The following is a 14,728-nucleotide window of genomic DNA, read 5'->3' as shown; positions in this document are numbered from 1 at the left end:
ACATTAAAAAAAGTTACTGATGCAAAGGGCAAAGTTTGGCCCGTCTTGGCTCCTCCTGTTTTTAGTAGTTAATCTATGCAAGTATCAAAGCCTGTCACTCTGTGAAAGATTCTGGGGTGTCAAGTCCAACACCGCAGCTGGGCAGCTGTTATAGACTCCTACAGTTCTTCATGGAAAAGGGGCTCTCCGGGTCTCAGATCAAAAGGCACTTTTAGATCCGAGACAGTTAAAATATGTCCTCTGATTTCTGCTTTGGAGCCAATTCTGAAATCCATTGACATAACCTTTTGAGTATTATGAATACTGAATTCAGGTCTTCTGATAGCCTTGTTCATGTTGATACCGCAGTTTAATGGGGATTTCAATGTTCACTGTGATGCATAACACTCATTAGTGTTTAAAAGGGAACCAAAACCCAGATACTTAAAACGATCCCACAAACCTATTTACAAACACTCAGAACCAGAAGAGAGTCATGAAAACCTTATTTATGAGTCCTAGTACATCCCTCGGGTCTTCTGATCTTCTGAGATGATGCCTGTTCAGATGTGCAGCTCCTCAACAGAATTAATATGAGCAGCACCCACAGTGTGCATGTACAATCACGGTGATTCATAAACCTCTTTGAAAGTGATAGACAAAACCTATCCCTGCGACACTGCATTAATCATAAGAAGTCGAATGGTTTTGAATTATTCAGTTTGACTACTGCCTTCATTTACATAAGCAATGGCGATGCAACTTGGTATTTGAAACACAAACACTAAAATGTTTTCTTGAAGCAGTCCCCATAGTGAACTGTGCAATAGTCATCTAGGCTTTTCTTTATGCACGTGGGATACTCACTAGGTCTAAACACTACTTTGTGACCTGAACAACAGATGAGTTCAATTAAGTGTCGAAATTTCATCAGAATGTAAAGAGAGTGTAATGACTGAATTGTCAACTGATTGACAAAATCATCTCACACGAAGGAACAAATTTAAATGAACCAAAAATAAAACCAATTAGTCAGAGTGGTGGTAATTAAGAAGCAATTACCCCAAAATTGATTCTGTCCACTTAAATCAATTCATATAATTTGAACCTTGCTTGCTTTCACACTGCATAGAAGGAAGGCTGCAGCTGAAACAGAAATCCAATCTACCAATTTCATCCCATGCTCACAGCTTCAAAAATGAAACACAGGCAAGTTTGCTTTTGTTTTCGAATAAAAATAATTTCGAGCTTTAAAGGAGAGACGTGTCCTGTGAAAGAAGAAACTAGTTTTTTTGTTTAAAAATACAATAAAGCACAGCACAACAGAGTTAGAAAGATAGTGCAAATAAGGTAAAAAAAAAAAGATTCAACAGCCTGTAAGACTCTTGATTTGACAAAAAGCTGTGGCCATCCTGCTGTGACCGAAGGCAGATTCAGTCCGTGGTCTGATCAAGCTGTACAGAGTCTCTCTTCTCTGTGAATTAATGTTTGGTCAACACTGTGGGCCATTCATAAACAATGAAACTTTAGCTTAACACTGCTTTGACTTTTAAACTCCTTTTATTCCAACTCACTGCGACGAGGGCTGAATGTTCAGTTCCGCTGTTGTCGCCAGGTATTGACGAGTCACAGAAGGGAACGGACGAAATGGCATTTGCACAGCAAAACAGTGAAACACTTTGTACAGCCGAGTCGGTACTGTTTAACGCTGGTCTTGAAATTTACCTACTCTCCTTTGACCTTACTGTGCAGAGTCCCTGGAGGATTGCTGGAACTGCAGCTGAGACGTATTACCATCAGGTTTCTAGGTGAGCATGTATTTTTACATGCGCACATTACTGTATTTATGATTCAGCCTGCGGCTTTTACTAAACTGAATCCAGACAATAAAGCTAATATGCCAGCAAGGTAACCTATGAGAAACATAATTGAGTGCGATATGTTTTGTGATGTGTTCTGAATGTTACATGTTGTTATGTGTTATACTGTACACGTGCAATAGAGTGATGTGCAATGTGTTTCTTATTTTTTGTAATAGAATAATGTGCAATGTTTTTCTTTTCTTCTTTTTTTTTTGTTTGCATTCTATTTAAATGTACAGGAGTGCTGGGTGTCCGTTAAAAATTTCCCTCAGAGTGACAATAAAATCTTATCTTATAAGCTAACCTTAAGCTTCAAAGAACAAGCTTGTCACCGAAACAAAAGTGTTTGATCAGAGCTGAACGGCCTGAACAGCACGACGTCCTTGGGAAATACGCTGCGCACCAATGAAATGGGAAAGGAAATACCTTTTGTGTTACTAGTCTTCTAAAAGCAAAGCTGACACAGAGGACAAGGAGCTATTTACGTTTCCTTTGGGTGTTTTATTATAATGCCCATTTAATTCTACTTTGGGCTTCGGGATCAACGCATGAAAAGTTGCTTCCCTTGAAGGAGACAGGTAACGGAATGCGCTTTCGGCAGTAGCTAAAGGAGAGACTCGCACACTATTATTCTGTCAGATCAGGTCATTTGTGCAGATCCAACAGGAGTAATGGGGTCCTAATGAATCTATCAAGAAGGAGCCGTCATCCCAGTGATTACATTAGAAGTGCGAACATTAATTCTTAAAAGCAGTTGTTTTTCTATACCTAACAAATCCACCGACAGTGAAATAAACACCCAATCATCACATTTCTCTATGTTATTTACGTGGAAGGTACAACTCCCAGTCTTTAAAAGGAGGCCTCTCTGATGTCTGAGTCTCTGATGTCCCCGTATTTTGCGTCAGAGGCGCAGCCAGGATTTTGAATTTGGGGTGACAGAGGGGTGTCCTTTGGGGGTGACATGCCCACATGATATTACTTGCCTTCTGAGATAGGAAGGACTGCTAAAAGGTGAACCGCTGTTCTGCTCTGCACCCGTTGCCCTAGTAAACCCTGGTAACCAGTGTGAACTGACGCACAAGGCAAAGCTGAAAGACCGCGCGACGCTCACCTGGCCGCAGAGGAAAGATCTACATCGGTCGGCCGCATATTTGCCCACACCGACCAGTCACAGCAGGGGCCACATGTACACGTATTATTCTACTGTTCTCTGATTTAACGGCACACCTTATTGTTATCACGATTGTGCCTGTGCTGATTGTCAGATCAGCCTACTGATCCTTTTTTTTACCTTGAGGAACAACTTTACGCTAAAACTTTTTTTTTTAACTTTCAGGGGAAAAAATCCCATTTCTCCATCCGTTTTATTTCGCCTCCCAGGACACAACGTGCCAGCTCAGGTGGGAGACTGACGCAGAGTCAAACCAGAGTGCCAGCTCAGCGCGGGGCTCGTTTGTGTGTTTGTGTGTTTTTTACACCGGAGCTGGGAATGAAGCCTCTGTAACTCTTCCCTGTGGGGTCAGCGCGTTCTGGAGGAGCGCGGGCCGAGATGGGGGGAAAGGGAGGCGGACTCTTCCCGGGAACTGCTGTCCGGCGCATACAGGGAATGAGGTCTCCCCTCTCTCCCCCACCCCCCCGTGCCACGGCAGCAGAAGCCAGATTTCGTGGAAACGTCTTACGTCTTCGGGTGCCCGTCGGCGCCAGTGCTCCTTGATGAGTGGGTGCCACCACTGCTCCACTCTGCGGCGCGTCTCGGCCCGGTAGTCCCTCTCCCACACGCCCGTCTCGCTGTAGATGGTCCGGCGGCTCACAGGCAGGCTAGGCCCTGCGGCGAGGAGGGCCGCCCGGGCCCGGTTCAGCCCGGCCGGGCCCAGGGAGCGCCGCCCCACCTGGCACAGAGCCGCCCGCATCGCCCGCTCGCAGGCACCTGCAGCGGGGGAAACACATCCGCACACAGCGCTGAAACACCGTCTGGGAAGCGGTTCTCCTGCCCCACAATCCAGTGCAGGAACGAGGGTCGAGGACGTCAGAGCACAGGCAGAGGGCGCAGGGTGGGACGCCAAGCTCCTACATTCTATTCCACGCAAAGAAGAAAACAAGAAGCTCAGAAGTGCGTGCAAACTGGGTCACGCACCGTACAGCTTCAGAAACCGGGTTTCTGTGATCCTGCCTGGAAGACCCCTGAGGACAGAGTCAATGCGCAGGCATGCAGGGTTAAACACAAGTCTTCCCGGCCTTGGGGATGTAAACTCTGCAGACAGCCGAGTGCGAAACCGCTCATTCGAGAATTCAGACCAGGAGAACCGCCCGTTTCACACCACCGCCAAAAAGAGAGTTTTCAACACACACCGCGTTCATTTGCATTGTCTGAAAACGAGGAAAAAAAAAAACTAATTTCCTACATCAGTTCCACAAAGCCGCTGGATAAAACCTTCTCAAAACTCTTATTAAAGGGATTGAATGCATCTGCCAGGGCAGAGGTGCTGACTAATCGCTTGTATTCAACAGGTGTGACCTGCCTTACATAAGCAAACCCACCCACCTATTTATGTTTTGAGGAACAGAAATGCAGACACGAGGGACCTCCCCATTGTGATGAGAGCTGGGGCTGCGCACTCCCCCAGCTACTGTGCAGACAGCTATTCAAGCTTCTGTGCCTGGCTGAAAGAGCCGGGCTGTTGCTATGGATACAGTGTTACCCGTTAGCTAGCTGCATCTGAAAAGGTCCTGGAAATAATTCAGCGTGCTTATAAAATGCCTCGGTTCATCCTACAATGCATAACTCCATTTCAGCTGCAACACAATACAGACTTTGGACATCAAAGGCTCCCGAACAAGCTTGTGCTATGGGGACAGAGGATAATTAACTGCAATTTCTTTTCACGACTAATTTCCCCACGTATATTACAGAGTAGAGTTCAGAGGGGGCAACGCCTAGGTCTCTTCACACTTCTGAAGACGCTTCCACAGAGTTGATTCGAGTGGATGGTTCGAAGGTTTAGGACATTTCGAGTGATCCTACAGCAGCGGCCTGACCACTCTGCCGAAAATGGTGAAAATGAGTTTGATTGGAGAGCAGACGGGAAAACTGCGACTAATACAATCATACTGTACTCTGGAAACTGGTTAGGTCTGAAAGGGCCAAAGCAGACAGACACATATTTATAAAAAATAATATTTATAACATTAAAGGTTGTGATTACTAAAAAAAGCATGGAGGATATTTCGGTTAAACATAGTTTGTAACAAGGTGACAATAAAATATGTTCTATTATATTTTCTCTCATTCCACCATTGTCAGGTTGTGTTTCAGTAAGATTTGCAACACACTGGATATTCTGGTATTTATTTTCACTTGTCTCACAGAAGTCACTCCGCATGCATTCCACAGAGAAATGGCTTAGCTCTATACCCACGAATTACCGTATCTAGAGTGAACTCTCACAAACGCAATTTGTTTCTTTGCAAACAGTATTCGTGAATTAAATGGGAGCTCAACCTGGATGGTATCCTTAAAGAGAACTCGGATAATATTTACCAGGACACAAGAGATATCCATGTTTTCTGTGCTGCGGATTACAAAATCATTAACACATTTTCTATTAAATTCAGTGATGTATAAAATAAAATAATACGCACAATATATATTTTTCAATGCAGGAGGAAAAGGACATAACATGGACTGGGCAACAAAACATAAAATATTTCGTACAAAAACCTACGCAGTCATCAGTTATGACTTATAATAAAAAAATAATAATAAATTATTAAATAAACAAAAATGCCTGAGAATCAGCAACCCAGGATCTTTGGTTGCAAGACAAACTGAAAAATAAGCAGGGGCTACTTCATGCCAGACTGAAAAGCCTACCAGTGGATTATTATGGGAAAACAATGTTGAAATATTGAAACAGGGTTAACTTTAGAATTCGTTAATAATACGAAAGTGAAATGTAGTCCAGCTACCTATTATCACTACTTATCAGTTCACTCGATTTTTTACCTTGATATTGAGTCTCCAAGGAAACATCTTATTACCGAAGGTTAACAGCTGTTATAAAGCACACATGTTCTAATGCTATTGTAAAAAATAAGTTTAATTTTAAGGTAAATGTAAAAACAAACGTACACATTTTGAATTTTAAAGCATAAATATCACTATCACATCTTCAGATACAATTTGTATGTGCATTTCAGACAATTGTTCTCTTGATTTATGTTTTCATGTACACATCTTAATAGTAAAATTAAAGTGCTCAGCATTTTTATTCGATACAACTATAATGGTTTTTCAGTACTTACTGTACAATAGAGCAGCCGGGTCCTTGTCTTGAAGACCGGACTCTGCTTGAATCTGTGAATTTAGTACTCCATGTTAAAAAAAATAAAGGAAAGCCTTTGCTACGCCAAAACCTTAAATGCAATATCACCAGGTATTTTCTGACACTTCATTTATGATGCATGACCCGAAAGTGAATAACCACAGTAAACGCACACTCTCAATGCATGGGGGCCGCCATCTTGTTCAAATCAAACTTTATTAATTTCTTTAAAAATTGAACACAACACAGTATAGCACAGGCTTTAACCAACAACAAAGTCAAAGACTAAACTGATCGGCATTTTTCGAAATACGCTGTAACAATCAATTTGAAAAGGTGAACACTATACGTATCCCTCGAAATTACTGAGTAGAAGAAATTAATTATAGGACATACAGATATCAGATCACTTTCACAACAGTTTCCGATCAGTTTCCCTGGGATGGGAAACATAGGGATAGATACATCCATTCATTTTCTAACTGCTTTACCCAATTCGGGTCATGGAGCAGCCTATCCCAGCAAATGACTGGGGTGCGAGGCAGGACACGCCATGGACAGGACGCCAGTCCACTGCAGGGCAGAGGCAGACACTTAACACACACACACTCACACCAGGGACAGCTCTCTCAGAAGCCAATGAACCCACCAGCGTTTCTCTGGACTCTGGGAGGAAACCAGAGCACCCAGAGGAAACCCAAGCAAACACAGGGAGAACATACGAACTTCACACAGACAGCACCCCAGGAATCAAACCCAGGGCCCCAGCGCTGTGTGGCAGCAATGCTAAGTACTACTATGTAGCCCAGGATAGATGTATCTTGTTACTATTATGTAAACATCTTCTCATAATTTCAAATGTAAGTGAGGTGCGGTGGCACTGTGGCTCAGGATCTGTGGCTGGAAGGTTGCCGGTTCAAATCCCGCAGCCGGCAGAGGAATCCTACTCCATTGGGCCCCTGAGCAAGGCCCTTAACCCAACTGCTCCAGGGGTGCTGTACAATTGGCAGACCCTGCGCTCTGACCCCCAGCTTCTCTCCTTGTCTGTGTGTCTCATGGAGAGCAAGCTGGGGTATGTGACAAGACAAATTCCGAATACAAGAAATTGTTATGTGGCCAATAAATGATGTGGTTATTACAATATATGAACAGCTATCCATATATTAGGCCTTATCTATAGAAGTTAAATTATTTTTGTAGATGCATTTCATTATGCATTTATTTTCATGCACCGTGCCTTTAATCACATCTAAACCTTATTTCTACAAGCGTTAGTCTTAACTTTGCAATAGCTGCTAGTTACTGCAGCATTTCACTTCGTCCTTGTTACCTTGGCAACCCCCTCCTCTCCCCAAGCTGAATTGTTCTCAATTTCATGTGTCAGAGTCGATGTGCTGTGTGGAACAGAAAGCACAAGAAACACTACAACTGAGCTCATGAAACATTATGACACATAACCTTTATGTCAGTGGAGTTTGTAACACCACACTTATGATTTCTTTAATTAATGTAGAAAGTGAATATTGGCAAACAGGTTTGATTATCACTAAGGTTACTAGATAACTAAACTGTAATACAACTCCAGGAGAACTAAACTCTATTAATGTTATAAAACCTTTGTAATGCGTATTATTTTAATAAGATCTAAAAAACCCTAGTTGTCCGGTCTTTTTATTATTTAAACATCTTAACTTGGAACAGATCCCACAGTTATTACAGGAAATTATAACACCGCAACTTAACCTCTTCATAAAACCACGTGCCACTAATAAAAACATTAAACATTTATTTCATGGACAAATTCGCATTTGCTTTGAATAAATTGAGGCTGAACTTGTGCATTGCATCATCTGAATAAATCATTATGATGCTAACCACAATATTGGATTTGATTATAAAAGCCAATAAGTGCTTTGAGAAGCCACCTTTAAGTATATAAAATAAAGTTTATTATTATAAAATTTTATTATTATAAAATTTCTGTGAAGTTGCACATGACTACTGTATATGCAAGTCCATTAAGAAATTTGCTTTTTTGTAGCAAACTATTCTCTCTAAAATTGGTGGTTCCAAAGCCTGTATCAGAATTTACTGGCCTTAAGACCTCAGACACCCCACGGCATGACATACAGTGCAGGGAAAGACAATGAAAATCACAAGTGTCGCACTGTCTCTGCATGTGATTATTACAAAGAAGGTTTTAACATTTTACCATTATGATAAATTCTGTTTCTCATTTCAGCACAGAGTTGAATATTCTGTAGTGAACATCATCTTTCTGCAGAGAGCAGTATGATTTTGTTTCATTATAATCTTCTTTATTTTAAGAGCATAGCAGTACAGATCAACAAGGCCCTGAATGATCTGGCAAAAGCCTGCTCTGGTACAATGCCAAAACATTTAAGCATTGCCTTTGTTTAGGGAAAGGCTTTGTGAATGCTTTCTAGTTGAAATATCTTTCTGTGACTTAATTTCTGCACAAATGTAACTTAAAGGATATTTAGCCAGTTCCTGCAAAAGAACATACAGTAGATATCAATATCACAAACTGAATTAGATACAGTAAAATGGTAATAAAGGAGGTTTCAGTGATAGTGTAATGCATTTTAAAAATTGTATCAAAACCAGAAAATTGAAGCACAACACCCACTCAGTTAAGCTGTTATTAATCAGACAATTAAATGTTAAATTGTCAATAATTCCATATAAAATACTTTTTGTACCCTTGAGAAAAATCATTCAATGTTACTGTTTTTTGGTTGGAGGGTGCTAGACACTATAAAAATCCGACAGACTTACAGTACTCACAGAATCTCAATTCACCTGAAAAACCTGCTGATATCCCTACAACTGACAAATAAGGTTAATATTATTTTTACTTTTTCATCTTCTTAAACACCTTTTTATTGGAAAGAGTGTACAAATTGATGAGATCTCTGTTTTCATCAAATTAATAGTTTAAGCATATTTCAATGGACTATAAATACTTATATCAGCATCCACATTCACCATTAATGTGATTAATTCATGCTAGAGTGCTTTTCCATGCACTGTCCTATTAAAAAGGTGAAACAGCAGCCTGGCTGGATATCGGAAGAGTATTTTTGTACTGTAAGAAATGTCCTACAGTTCAGTATACATCTGCCATACTGTTTTCAACTCCCTGCTGATCACTCTGGCTGGGCCCCTCGTTAATTATTATTATTAATTAGCACTCTGCTTTTTCTTGATAGTTTCTTAGAACAGAACACACAGCCGCTCCCCTCTCACTGTGCATGAGAAAGAGCGAAGGTCCCTCCTGCCTTCAGCGAGATCACCAAAACCAGAGATACTGTAGCTTTTAATCCCTTCGCCAAAGGAGCTGAAACTCCAGGGAGCTTCCACTGTCAATCTTATAGCTGCAAAACAGACATATTTCATATTCAGATGGTGTTAGACATGCTTCAACACAAGACACAGTGTTGTATAACCAATTCTACAGCAATTTTTCTCCGTACAAAAAAGACGGACTGATATGTTTAATATGCTGTGTGCTGCCCTAAACCTCTATCCACCACCATGTAAATAATAACGATTAATAAATAATTCCTAACACTTATATAGTGCTTTTCTGGACGCTCCACTCAAAGCACTTCACAGGTAATGGGGATCCCCTCCACCACCAGAGTGCAGCCCCACCTGGATGATGCGATGGCGGCCATAGTGCACCAGAACACTCCCCACACACCAGCTCTCAGTGGGGAGAACAGTGATGAACACAATTAATAAATGGGGATTATTTGGAGGCCATGATTGGCCTACTGTTTTAGAGAAATGCCCTGGGATTTTTAATGACCACAGAGCATCAGGACCTCAGTTTCTACTTCTCATCCAAAGGGCACCGCCTTTTTACAGTATAGTGTACCTGTCACTATACTGGAGGATTAAGATGCCCCCTACTGGTCCCTCTAACACCTCTTCCAGCAGAAACCTTACTTTATCCCAGGGGTCTCCCATCCAGGTACTGGCCAGACTCACACTGCTGAGTTGCAGTGGGCTGCCAGTTGTGAGCTGCAGGGTGATATGGCAGCTGGCGATGTTAACTAGACTGTTTTTTAGCACAGTGGTAGTGTATTGGTGTTGATGGTGTTGATGTCGTGGGCTGGGTGTGGATTAGGTACCTTAGCACCATCATCATCACAGTAGTCATTCTCATCACACTGATTTAATTTTCTCCACTGCAACCACGATTTGTAAACAGTTTTTTTGGATTGTGTAGACATCATACTTGTGATTTTGGCCTTAAATCTGTGAAGTAGTGCTTTCGTTTCAGTTTGTAAACCACAAGGAATTTCTTCTTTTGAAGAAGACAAAACTGGACTACAGATCTTTTTGTACTTTTTTCCCCAGTTAATATTTTCTGCTGTTTGTCATTGCAAGTATCATTGAAAATAGCAAAAGAATGACAACACCCATAGTGTTAAGTTGCATTTCAACAATAATTTTCTTTCTACATTTTTGGTGGCCAGAGTACAACTGTTTTATTTCTACTTGTTGAAGTTACAGATTTTTGTGAGAGACTTTTATTTTAAAAAAAAACAAAGAATTATCCTTAAACTTCTTTTTCCAATGCTGATATCTTACCAACTTGGAAGGAAACCCTAAAAAGGAAAAGCATTAGATTCATAAGAAAAAAAGCATGGAATGTGAAATGACTTAAGCTATCAAGAGTTCATGGACTGAGCATATAATTATAGGAAAGTCAGAGGAAATTAACTCCAGACTACTCATAAACCTTTTTAGTAAAAACAGAAAATGAATCTTTTAAGCCCCCTCCTTAAAAAAAGCAGACTTTTATCTTCTGACCATTTGCATTTGTTAGAGCTCAGCAAATTGCATTTGATAGCATTAAAAATAAATGGGGAAAATTTACATATCTCTTCTGACTGCAAAGTGCATTGTTTCAAATGTATTTGATATTTGGAGGGACAGTACTTGGGTTTGCGTGGTTTAGGGAACAATACTGGCACTGCATAATGCGGCTTTGATAAACATTTGTGGAGAGAGGACAGAAATGCTTTCAGGTGTAAATTAAGGCCAAAGGCTACCTACATCACTAACTGATGAGAAAAGCCCTGTACTTCAAAGGAATTAGGCAATAAAGCCTTGGCACATTAAACCATTTAGCTGTTACAAATAACGATTCATACAGGTGTCTCGTGGTTTTGCAAGCACACAGGGGAAAATCAACAAAGCCAACTGTTCCTCAAGGTTTTGGGTTTGCATGGTGTCAGCTGAACTGTCGGACTGGTGTCAGAGGCAACAACGCCCGACAATTTGTGTTCAAATAGAATGGTTTCGATCCTCAGGAGCACAGGACTTACTCACTCAAACCTGTTTCCCCCAGAGGGGTTCGACGAGAGAAAGAAAACGGGCAGGCACACTTTTTGGCTGGCAGAGATGAATTCCGTAACATTCTTCTGATTTGTGCCAAATGTATGTTGTCTGAATATCTTCCACTCTGTGAAGAAAAATGTCATGGATATTTAAATAAACAGGAGAAAAGAGCACCACTGTTTCTGAATGAGATGCTGGTTCCTTCAGGGTTGTGCTCCAGGCACGCTGTTTACTACATGCAATGAATCAAATTCACATCTCAGAGCCCTCTTTTACACCAGTAGTTGCCTAAGAGTAACTGATGAGTACATCAGGAGCACCGTCAGTATCTGTCACGATCGTAAGTCCCTCCTCTTAAGGACGCTCCAGCTCTTTCCCGTTTTGCCTGATTTTCCTTCGCCTGACTCCTATCCAGCCCCTCCCTATAAAAGCCAGAAGCTCCTACCAGTCCGGGCTCAGCTCTGGAAGATGGACGTCCAGAAGCCCGCCTGCCAGCGAGTCCAGTAGTGGTCCGATGGCATCGGCTTCACAACGGCGTCCTGACCATCTGGGTCCGGGGCTGGGAGTGCCCGGCCCCATTCCCCCTTTTTATTCCCCCGACCCTTCACCAGATCCCACTCCGGTTTTTAAACTGTGTCTTGTCTATTTTGGATGGATTACCCGGCTCCGGACTTTTGCTCCCACTCAGGATCTACAGACTCCCTTAGGACTGTCGCATGGACCACGCCCCCCCGACCCCCAGCGCACCATCCACACGCCCCCCTGTTCTTCTTCCAGCCCCGATCCCAGTCATCATTCCCGTGTTTGTCTCACTCCCTTCCGGATTCTGCCGTCTGCAGAGGGTCCTGAAAAACGCTTCACGACAGTATCCTCACACAGAGAACGAAACGGGAGATAGCACAGTGATTCTGCTATTGCTTCACCTGACAAAACACACACGTGTTCCGAGTATTTTACTTGGAATTTAATTCCGCTCCCATCTCTAGAAATTCCGGCTCTCCCAATTTACGGGCATCCCCTGACGTCAGTCTGGACTGAGCGCTTCTGTTTCCCAGCTCCATGGAATTTAAAAACAGTCCACCCGCTGATAAAACAAAACAACGAAAGTTAAACTCTGTAAGAAGTTAAAGGTCGATGAAGGTTACCGCGCAGCTCAGATAATCAGTTGTTTCCGCATATCTTCCAGGATTCCCATTTATTCTTTGTATCTTGTTCTTCCTGTTTTTAATCTGGCAGACTGCCACCAGAATGACCTGTCAGAGTATTTCATTATTATTACTCAACAGAAGTGGGCTCTGAACAGGTTTCCTGCCTTAGCGGGAAATAATTGTATGTGTCGCCTTTGTAACACAGTAGCCCTCCACTGTTTGGTTATAATTTGATTTAAAGTGACAGTCAAAGAAAAGCACAGGCCTGATTCATCGAAGAGATTTCTCTTCAGATATTAACCACAAGCGCAAGTCATTATCATCGGTATTAGCGGCTCAGCTTATGTTGTATTTAGAAAGCATCCAGCTTGACAAAGGCATACTAAATGACAAAATGTGCTTTAATCAGGTACTGTAAATCCAAAAATGACACAAATTCTTTATCCAGCCCATTGTTATGCTTTTTGAATTATCGTGTCGTATCTTGTAAGGATAAAGCAAATATGAATGACACGCACAATTACAGGCTGAGGGCACTCCACTGTGGATACGTGTTTGAATGCCCATCTCCGCCTTCACAAATTTGAGAAAAAGCTGAAGTAACAGATTTAAAAGAGGTAAAAAAAAAGAGAGAAGAAATGAAACATGACATTTGCACCTTAATGGAGGCGCTAAATGATCTGCAATACAGAATATGGCATTGAATCCCCATAAGTCTAATTCTGAAAATTGTGTTCTTCTTCTTTATTAGATGTGGGAATATCACAAGTGGATAATCCCAGAGTACTGGCTTCCTGGCCATTACAGTGAAATTTAAAAGACAGGCTTGATCTCAGACAGTAACTGGGGCTGGGCGGCTCTGGTCCGGGTGAATATCTAGTGTGCTCTTGAGATGCTGGGGATGCTTTTGGACTGTGGGGAGAAACCAGAGGACCTGGAGGAAACCCACACAAGCACAGGCAGAACATAAAAAGTCCACACAGACAGGACAGCGGGTCAGGGACTGAACCCAGGCCCCAAGGCAGAGAGGCAACAATGCTGACCACTGCTCCACCTCGTATGGAGTCTTAGTCCTTGTAAATAGCCACACTAGGGGCGCCTGGCTTAACTGTAGGGTGCTTGGTGAAGAGTTTAGAAGTTCACATTCTCGCAGGAGTGTAATTAGGCCTTGTGTGGTATTTAAAACATAGTGCTTTGGGGAGTCTGGGGTGTTTTTCTTTCTTGCAAGAGCTGAATAGGACGGTCTTCATTTTGAGGCCATCATGAGTCACCATGAGCTGCCTGAACTACTAAATACAACAGGGAGCAGTTATGTGGTATCATTGCTCTTCCTAAGCAAACAATAATCCAGAACATGCTAGATGGAATACGGAGGTCATTATACCGGTAAACTTGTTGAATTCGACTCACAGATCACACACCGAGGGGACACCTGGCAAATCAAACCTAACAAGTTAATACATATAAAGTAGGTTTCAGGCCATTTACGCAACCACACAAGCAAGATGGTCCTCATGGGCTCCTCTCATTGTAACCGTCTTGTGTTCTTAAACCTGACAGTTGAAACGTGAGCTTTACTGTTCTATAGAAATCCTCTAACGTTTAAGCAGTACATTTGCTATTGAAGAACTATCAAAATGTAGTTTTATCAAGTCTGTTACACATCTTTAACAATTGTAGAGCACTAGGAGAGCTCTACAACGTACAGTTCTACAGAGGCCAGATACAATAATTTATACTACTACAGTGAATATCTGCTTAGCTTTTGCCTTAAGTGATCCATGAATTTAACTGCTGCACCCAGAAAGTTAATATATCAAAGACAACGGCCAGCCTAAGGGAAAGGGTTCCCATATTTGATGCTCATGATGTATAATAAATGCTTTGTGGGACCAAAATGTGGCCATATTTGCAAAATAAAAAAGTGCTTACATGAGAAATGTTAGTACTGTTTATTGAATTAAAGAAAGGCAAGTTGTAATAATTATACAGAGTCCGTGAGCTCTTGTATTACACACTAACAGATTATTTTCAGTTT

At 41.8% G+C, this 14,728-nt stretch overlaps 1 protein-coding gene across 2 annotated transcripts in view; it reads right to left on the bottom strand.

Moving 5' to 3' along the window:
- lars2 (leucyl-tRNA synthetase 2, mitochondrial) overlaps positions 1-6,368 on the bottom strand; it is a 61,311-nt gene extending 54,943 nt beyond the window's left edge. For both annotated transcript variants that reach the window (XM_088602109.1, XM_088602110.1), the window contains exons 1-2: positions 6,147-6,368; positions 3,524-3,771 (exon numbers count right to left, since the gene is read on the bottom strand). In XM_088602109.1, coding sequence (XP_088458235.1) covers positions 3,524-3,754 — 231 coding nt within the window. In that variant the 5' untranslated portion in view covers positions 3,755-3,771; positions 6,147-6,368. The remainder of the gene's footprint in view (positions 1-3,523; positions 3,772-6,146) is intronic.
- Between the last annotated feature and the right edge of the window lie 8,360 nt (positions 6,369-14,728).

This window comes from Lepisosteus platostomus, chromosome 12 (genome assembly GCF_059453375.1).
Source record: "Lepisosteus platostomus isolate fLepPlt1 chromosome 12, fLepPlt1.hap1, whole genome shotgun sequence".
Classification (NCBI taxonomy): domain Eukaryota; kingdom Metazoa; phylum Chordata; class Actinopteri; order Semionotiformes; family Lepisosteidae; genus Lepisosteus; species Lepisosteus platostomus.
This window is presented reverse-complemented; position numbering and strand designations above follow the sequence as displayed.